The 8747-nt window shown below is 35.8% G+C and overlaps 1 protein-coding gene across 1 annotated transcript; it reads right to left on the reverse strand.

The window, feature by feature from the left end:
• Positions 1-7123: 7123 nt before the first annotated feature.
• LOC133869900 (putative F-box/LRR-repeat protein 23) lies at positions 7124-8733 on the reverse strand. The gene is made up of 2 exons (XM_062306993.1): positions 8474-8733; positions 7124-7769 (listed from the first exon to the last, which is right to left on the reverse strand). The coding sequence occupies exons 1-2, from the start codon at positions 8518-8520 to the stop codon at positions 7250-7252; spliced, it is 567 nt and encodes a 188-aa protein (XP_062162977.1). The 5' UTR covers positions 8521-8733; the 3' UTR covers positions 7124-7249.
• Between the last annotated feature and the right edge of the window lie 14 nt (positions 8734-8747).

Genomic DNA, 8747 nt, shown 5'->3' on the forward strand with positions numbered 1-8747 from the left:
TAAAGGACATTGACAGAATTGATAGTTTGACGAGACATCAACAATTGAGTGGTAATTTTAAAGAATATATGTATTTTTTTTTTTTTAAGGAAAAAAAAAAAGTAAAATTGAAATATACTATAATAATGATTTGGGAATTTTTTTTTTTTTTTTTTTTTTTGAACACAGTACCTTCTTCTTCAATTTCATTCCAGAGAAAACATCCCCAAAGGGGTACATAACCAGGAAAAGAAAAATGATACAATCACAGCAGCAGAAGATACAAACACATCGCCCAAAGGCGAGAAATCAAAGCCCGTAGGCCATCGCAGTGAACAGAGATAATGAATCTCTACCCACAAAATCAGGAACACCTGATTTGAAGCAGCTACCAAAATGGTAGACTGTGAATACAAAGGAGGAATATACAATAAAAACACAAACAACAACTCAGAATACCGACACCGGCAAGAAACGGCTGCCGGAGACGGGGCGTGTAAAACACGCACCATCTCCGGGAACCTCCCTAACAACAGACGACCTTCACAAGCTGAGATCGGCACCTTCCGAGACCGGAGAAAGCAATTGTGGCCCACACACGCTAAGAACAGAACTAAAACGCCGGCGCGTGCAGGTCATACACCGACTAGAGACGAACAACACGGCCTCGAAAAATAACCAAACCAGACCAGAAAAGGCCGGCCACCGCACTTGGCAAGTTCTTGTTGGAGAAAGACCAGTCGAGGCTGACAGATCTGGCGTTGAACATAACTCCACCGGAAATCCTCCAACACCAACCGTTCTTCAGGGCCAACACCTGAAAATCACTGCTTGCAACAAGAAAACTATAGAAAAAAGAAAACCCCAACAACCTCCACCGGTTCAAGCACCGGGAGGAACAAAACTCCAACAGCCAAAAGGCTTGGAGACAAAAAACCCTCGACCCAACGGTCAGGGGAAACACCAGCACCAGGAGGGGGAGACATGGAGCCTCCCCCCTGGCGAACTGAGGTCACAGAGTTCTCTCTCTCTCTAGAAATATTAGACCTTCTCTCTCAAGAAAGGAAGAGTGTTGTTTTGATATGGGAAAAATTAAATGAATTTGTTGTGAGGTATACTTAGAATCATAGATAATGAAGAAAAAAGTGATTTTAAATTTTTAAATTTAAAAAAATTTGTTGAATGTCTGTCGTTACTCGTTAGTGCTCTAAAATAGAAAAATAAAGGTGCATAGGATAGAAGGTAAAATGGTATACATTTCAGACATCAATAAGCACGTGGCCGTCAGTCGTACAAGAGAGGAACGCAAGGCTGTGAGAATACAAAAACTTGATGTGTTTTAAAATAGTTACTCGCAAGTGCACGAATCGTTTTGCAATATAGCGTTATGCAAGTGCGAGGTCGATCCCACAGGGAATTGTGTTGCGAAAATTAATCTCTATTCAAACTAATCATATTTTAAACTAGTTCCAAATTTAGGGGTTTTTGATAAAAGAAAACATGAACAAAAATAATGAAGATAAAGGGGTCTAGGGTTTTGGAATCCACACTCACCAAATCATATCAACCTAATCTCATGCTCATCACACTTATTCGAGGTTGTCACGTATAAATCTTAGGTATGCTCTACATTGCTTCAAAAATCATTTAGATCATTCAATGATTTCGTTCATAGCACAAATCACAAAGAGTACCAATTGAAATCCAAACATCCAATGTATCATTCAATCACAATGGATATCTTCATTCGAACCGATAAAACAATGTATTAGTCAAACGACGCACAATGAATGTCCAATGTTTTGATAGATGAAAAACCAAGCAACCGATTTAATGAAACTTATTCCACATCATCACTTGTATCCGGAAACCACAAGAGATATCAAAACATCATTTCAAGAAAATCGAAGTAGAACAATGAGAAATCAAACCCATAAACTCAAATAGCATGAACAAGCAAGAAACTCGGTTTCTCTTCAATGGTGAGGTTTCATCCTCAACCCCAAACGAAAATATTAGCTACACATGATAAAATAACTACAACTTAAAACATTAAAAGCATAAAAATCAAAGAGTTGCAAAAGGAAAGAAATAAGCTACAAGAAGAAGAGAAGCAAGAAGTTATGTACAAAGAGGCTCATGCCTCTTCTCCCTCCTTGATTTTCAGCCTTGGTCTCCTTTTATAGCCAAGTGGTTTGTGTGGAATGGGTGAGTGGGTGTATGAGTGGAGAGATGAGTGGTGAGTGTTTTATGGAATGAGTGGTGAGTGTTTTATGGAATGAGTGGTGAGTGTTTTATGGAATGATGTTGAGTGGAAAAAAAAGTGATTAAGTGGCTGAGAATGTGGAGAAAAACGAGTATTGGCTCTAGCTTTGGGGAGACAAGGGATGAAGCAAAAGAAAAATAATAAGAGAGATGGTTCCGGATTTTCGGGATGATCCGACGACTGAAATTCAAACAGCCATATCTTTTTTCACGCATCTCCAAATTGGCTGAAACTTGTTGCGTTGGAAAGCTGACATCTTGAACTTCAATTTAGACCTAAGAAACTCCCAAAACGGATATCTTTTGGTCCTGTTATGATCAGTCTAAATGTACTGGTCTGCTGCATCCGAATTTCCTTGTATTTTGCTTGAATTGTATCATTTCTCTCTTATTGTCCTACAAAATATAAAAACACTAAAACTAACCAAAGCATTAGAAAATAACAAAGCTAAAGGTTTAACTAATGTAAATTAAGGGGTCCAAATACACAATATTTGGTACTCATCACACCGACTAGAGACGAACAACACGGCCTCGAAAAATAACCAAACCAGACCAGAAAAGGCCGGCCACCGCACTTGGCAAGTTCTTGTTGGAGAAAGACCAGTCGAGGCTGACAGATCTGGCGTTGAACATAACTCCACCGGAAATCCTCCAACACCAACCGTTCTTCAGGGCCAACACCTGAAAATCACTGCTTGCAACAAGAAAACTATAGAAAAAAGAAAACCCCAACAACCTCCACCGGTTCAAGCACCGGGAGGAACAAAACTCCAACAGCCAAAAGGCTTGGAGACAAAAAACCCTCGACCCAACGGTCAGGGGAAACACCAGCACCAGGAGGGGGAGACATGGAGCCTCCCCCCTGGCGAACTGAGGTCACAGAGTTCTCTCTCTCTCTAGAAATATTAGACCTTCTCTCTCAAGAAAGGAAGAGTGTTGTTTTGATATGGGAAAAATTAAATGAATTTGTTGTGAGGTATACTTAGAATCATAGATAATGAAGAAAAAAGTGATTTTAAATTTTTAAATTTAAAAAAATTTGTTGAATGTCTGTCGTTACTCGTTAGTGCTCTAAAATAGAAAAATAAAGGTGCATAGGATAGAAGGTAAAATGGTATACATTTCAGACATCAATAAGCACATGGCCGTCAGTCGTACAAGAGAGGAACGCAAGGCTGTGAGAATACAAATGGATGCAACGTCTACGTGGCATCATGGCAATGGGTAGGGGTGTGCAAAACCCGCAATTCCCGCCCCGCCCCGCAGCACCCGCCCCGCAAAGGACCGGGTTTTTAGGTTTTTTGCGGGTTAGGGTCTTAATTTGAGAAATTTATGCGGGGCGGGGCGGGTTGCGGGTTTAGCCTTTTAAAAAATGCGGGTCCCCGCCCCGCTCCGCACCACACAAAGAAGAAAAAAAATTTTAAAAAAAAAAAATTTAAAAAAGGGGTCCACTAGCTCATTTTATAGTGTGAAAAATACAATTTTTATGGTTCAATTTCATGGGATGTTAAAATGTACACATTTTTATTGTATTGTTATTTGAAATAATATTTTCATTATTTGTGGAAAAGACATGAAAATTGATTACATGGAATAATGAAATATTATAACTTTTTATTCTTTACATTTATTCAATTATTCTTTGTTGATGGGAGAAAATATAAATCATGTTTCTTAGAATTTTATCTTATAATTAATAGGGCTTTTAGTTTAAAAGGCTAATTCCACGGAAAATGTTCTTGAATGGAAATATGAATTTAATTTTTTATTTAAAAAACCAGTATTTTTTTGATTTTTTATTTTTTTTAATAAATAAAATCAAAATTACGTAAATGCCACTCAAAAATATCCGCCCCGCCCCGCACAGTTAGTCTTTACCTTACATCAATCCTACATCAAGACATATATGTTGCCCAGATAAACAACCCTATAGGTGGGGTGAATAGGGTTGATGGCAAACTTTTCTTTTAATGAAAATTATACTGAATTAAGAAATTCAAATAATATAAGATGCAGTATAATATTAAGAATATAAATATGAGAACAATAATGAAGAGATAGGGAGAGAGATTCAAACTCAGCGATTTATCGTGGTTCGGTCCACCTGACCTACGTCCACTCCCCAAGCACACCACTTAATATTTCAATCCACTAAACCAAACTCCTTGCAGGACCTTTACACTTAAAGAGTACACTACTCTTCTTCACGAGGTGGAAAATCTCATTCACACCTCACAAGGGTCACACCAACCCTCTTGATACAATTGATTGTGGATCGGGTTTGAGATTTCTCTCACAATGACAATTCTCCTTTTTGAGAAGGATATACAAATAAAGCTTTTACAACAATATCTCTCTCACTAGAACTCTTGTATGAATTGAACTTGAATGGCTCAAATGAACTTGAATATATGAAATGAAAGAATGCTTTGAGCTCTAAGCTTGTTTGTTTCTCACTTGATTGATGATTAAAAATGAGAACTAAGGTCATGTATTTATAGGTCTAGCAAGAAAATAACCGTTGGAGAGAATTTGAATTTTGCTAGCAAATTTTTCAAATTGCAATCACATTTTCAAAGTCAGAAATTGTTGCTAGCTAACTTTTCAAATTTGCAATCAGATTTTCAAAGTTAGAAATTGTTGCTAGCTCATATTTCAAATTTGCAACCAGATTTTCAAAGTCAGAAATTGTTGCTAGTTTATATTTCAAATTTGCAACCATATTTTCAAATTCAGAAATTGTTGCTATGTAATTTTTCAAAGATGAAATCCGATTTTCAAAGACAAGAAATGTTGTTAGCTAATTTTCCAAACATGAAATCTGATTTTCAAAGACAAGAATTATTGTTAGCTAATTTTCCAAAGATGAAATCTGATTTTCAAAGAAACCTAAGTCCAATGCATTTTCGTATTTCAAAAACCCATGTATGCAATGTATGAAGGGTCCTAAGGTCATTCTAGAGTAAGGAGCATCAGGAGTTCAATCATATAGGAGCTTTACAAGAATACCCTAATAAAATACGGATTCTTCAATCTTGAGTTCTTCAGTGCTTAAGGGCTTCTTGCTTTGAATTCCAAATGCCTTTGATTCTTTTTTGTCCTTTGAGAATGTGTGCTCGAATGTTTCTTGCAACTATCATACTTGAAGTAAATACATTAGAGCAACAAGATATAATTTGTTCTCATCAAAATATTTGCAATATAATCGGATTGACGCCATAGGGCTAACAATATAAGGTATGAGACTTATGCATATAAGTCCTATATATGTAGATTTCATATACATGGGTCCCACATTCAATATGTCTTGGTGTAATATTGATGTAAAGTAATATGATGTAAGAATAACACATCCCCTCATCATAAAGAAACTATGGCCTTGCTTGGCAAATGTTTATACAGAACAAAGTAGTGGGTTGTTAATTTCGGAATTAATAAAAAGGGATGATGTGATATAAAGTATAAAAAATTAAAAAATTAAAAAAAAAATTAAAAAAAAAAGAATTGTATAGAAAAGTGAAAATATTTTTATGTTGATTGTTATTGAAAAATATGAAAAAGTGAGAAAAATAAATAAATAGTAAAAAAAGCACTATTTTGTCCATGGTATGCGTTTGCTAAACATGGCTTATACATTTAGAGAAAAGACTCTTGCACAATAGTTGTGCAAGAGTTGTACACTTTATAAATACATGGGGTAAGATCCATGTAGTGAGACCCACTACATGAGTCCCACCTCAAGTGTCTACAGTTCTACACAAGTTGTGCACAACTGTTATGCATCAATCAGTCATCGTACATTTAGATTATGCTATATTCTACTTTGCTTCTTTTAAATTTAGATTTACTCCCAATTTAATGTCAATCTTGAAGTTTTCATGCCGATCACAATCCTTACGTATAATTAAGTGTTCACTTTCTGACATGACAGTAAAAATTACCGTTAAAAGCAAGTTAGAGAGTGTGCTTTCACATGGATCACAATCTTTACGTACTATTAACTACCAATGCTAACTTATTGACGTGACAGTAAAAATTACGGTTAAAAGCGAGTCATGGAGTGATTAATTAAAACTAGACAATTGAGAGTCTATGTAGCACTCATATATTCTTAGGAAATTGTATCATGTATATATAGTTCTTCAAATTTTAATTATTATTTTAAATTAAATTTTTAAAATTTATCAAATCAACATTTTTTTTTTATCAATCCAATATTTATTGCTCAATAATTTACTCATATTTTACGATATTTACAAGGGTTCACCACAAAATAATTCAGTTTAAGAGTTGTAACTAACAATTGTTACAGTGATAGACTCGCGAGTCGCGTATGAAAGAAATCATTTTACGATATTTAAAAGGGTTCACAACAAAATAATTCAGTTTAAGAGTTGTAATTGACAATTGTTACAGTGATAGACTCGCGTATGAAAGAAATTTTGATTTGAGGACTTGTTCAAGTGTAATTTATTCACATAAAATTTAGAAACAATTTAAACTTGTCTTAAGTTATATATCACATCATTATTCTATCACTATCTCATTATATTGATACGACATTATCAATCTTGGATCAAACATTATTAAAAGAAAAACAATCAATTGTGAATTGACAAAATCATGTCAATATAGTAAAATAGTATTATAATAGATAACATTACTCATTATAAACCCCCAAATTTAATTTTTTTACTCAACCAAAAAAAATTCCATATCTTTTTTTTAAAAAAAAAAAATCCGCAGCTGATAAATACAACATATGCCCAAATCATGATATTTGGATTAGGGAAAATAAATAAAATATATACATTATATAACAAAGAAGGTATAAATAAAACATAATTTGAAGCCGCACATCTCTCCGTTTCAAATGAAAATATATATAACAATGCACATGAAATCAATGCATTCAAAATATTGGGAGACAAGAGTTGAGTTATTTCATTTACGTAGTGAAAATGAAAATTCCCATAGTAAAATCTCAATAGTCGGGGTCATCTTAGGCTTTGAAGATTTCATAGTCATTGCCATGGTAGTAGTCATCGTCGAACAATTCATAAGAAGCTTCATATTCATAGTCATTAGTAGAATCATGGGGACGCCGCAAGTCTTTAATTTGTTCAGTACATCTTCTTTCCAAATTTCCTGCCAGAGTGACATTGAAACATTGGCGCAGGTCAAGTGATTCAAGGTGAGGACAACCATCAAGGATGGCCTGCAAGCCGTCATTACTCAGCTGATTTCCGATAAGCTGGAGGAGGCGCAATTCAGGCAAATTCTCTGCAATAGCAAGTGCCTCCTCATCACACACTCTATAATTCTGCCATTCGTTGTTGAATTTGAGTGATTTTAAATAAGGGCAACAGCGGCCCACAGCTTCAAGAGCTTCTTTTGACAATATTAAAGAGTACGTCATGTCAAGCTCCTCTACTAATCGAAGTTTTGCAGCAACTCCACTCAATCCCTTATCTAAAATGGCGTAGCATTTTACAAGTCGAAGCCGTTTGAGCTGACTTGAACTGTTAAAATACACCATGAAAGGAAATGACAAGCAAATTCATTATTGGAATAAAGAGATTGTATCAGAGATCTTTTTCTACATTGCAGCCTCCCGCGGGGGCTATAATTCAACAAGAAGGGCTGCAAAGTGGTGATGTGCTGTCTATTTTAGTTAGAATATTGACTTGAACATGTGATAGGTTTTCAACATTATTTGATGTTCATCAAAACTACATCGTCCTCCAATCAAATTCACATTTTATATTTGCCTTAAGTATGCTCTAGGCTAGCAGAAAGGGTTACATATAACACCTTACACTATGAAAGCTAAGCACCTCTATCTAACCAGGTACAACTTGAGGATAAAGCACATCTATCCAAATGTTTCAAATAAACTTGTTTTGATAGCCTTAAGTTGGAATAGATAACATGAAAGATGGTAGTAAGAACAGAGGCAAGGGCAGCAAAGCAAGCACAAAAAAGCACAGTTAGACAATGTAAGAAACCGGTGTTGTTGATTTCGGTATGACAAGAGTTTAGTGAAGCCCATGTTGTTGGTTGACAAGAGAAATACAAATATCTCAACTTCACCAACAAACCATAAAACTCTAAGTCAATAAACTAGAATTGCACGAAGTAATTACCAAAATCCAAATAACCACAAGGTTCCTAGCAATCACATTGTACAACAAAAAGGCCCCTCAATCAAGTAAAAAGAAAATACCTGTCAGCGATGTGCCTGAGTAGCCCGTCGGTGCCGAAGCTCAACATTGCGTGAGGATGTCGAACACCTCCAGTCTCATCAGGATCGACGCCGTCACGTCCCGGGGCAGAGCCAGGCAGTTGCGGAATTCGTCAGGAGAATGCTCCATAGCAAGATTTTCTGTGCAAGGTGTATCAGACATGGCAACGGAGTCCCGACATGTCTGATATAGGGTGGGTTTCCAGAAAAGAAAGAAAGAAGATTCGAGAAGTAAGATTTCAGATTGGAAAAAACA

The sequence above is a fragment of the Alnus glutinosa genome, chromosome 5 (genome assembly GCF_958979055.1).
Source record: "Alnus glutinosa chromosome 5, dhAlnGlut1.1, whole genome shotgun sequence".
Lineage (NCBI taxonomy): Eukaryota > Viridiplantae > Streptophyta > Magnoliopsida > Fagales > Betulaceae > Alnus > Alnus glutinosa.

Excerpts from the sequence above, each read along its gene's own strand:
- LOC133869900 (XM_062306993.1), bottom strand. The coding sequence starts at position 8,520 with ATGTTGAGCTTCGGCACCGACGGGCTACTCAGGCACATCGCTGACAG. Across the intron at positions 7,770-8,473 it reads CTCAGGCACATCGCTGACAG|TTCAAGTCAGCTCAAACGGC; the intron begins GTATTTTCTTTT and ends GTATTTTAACAG.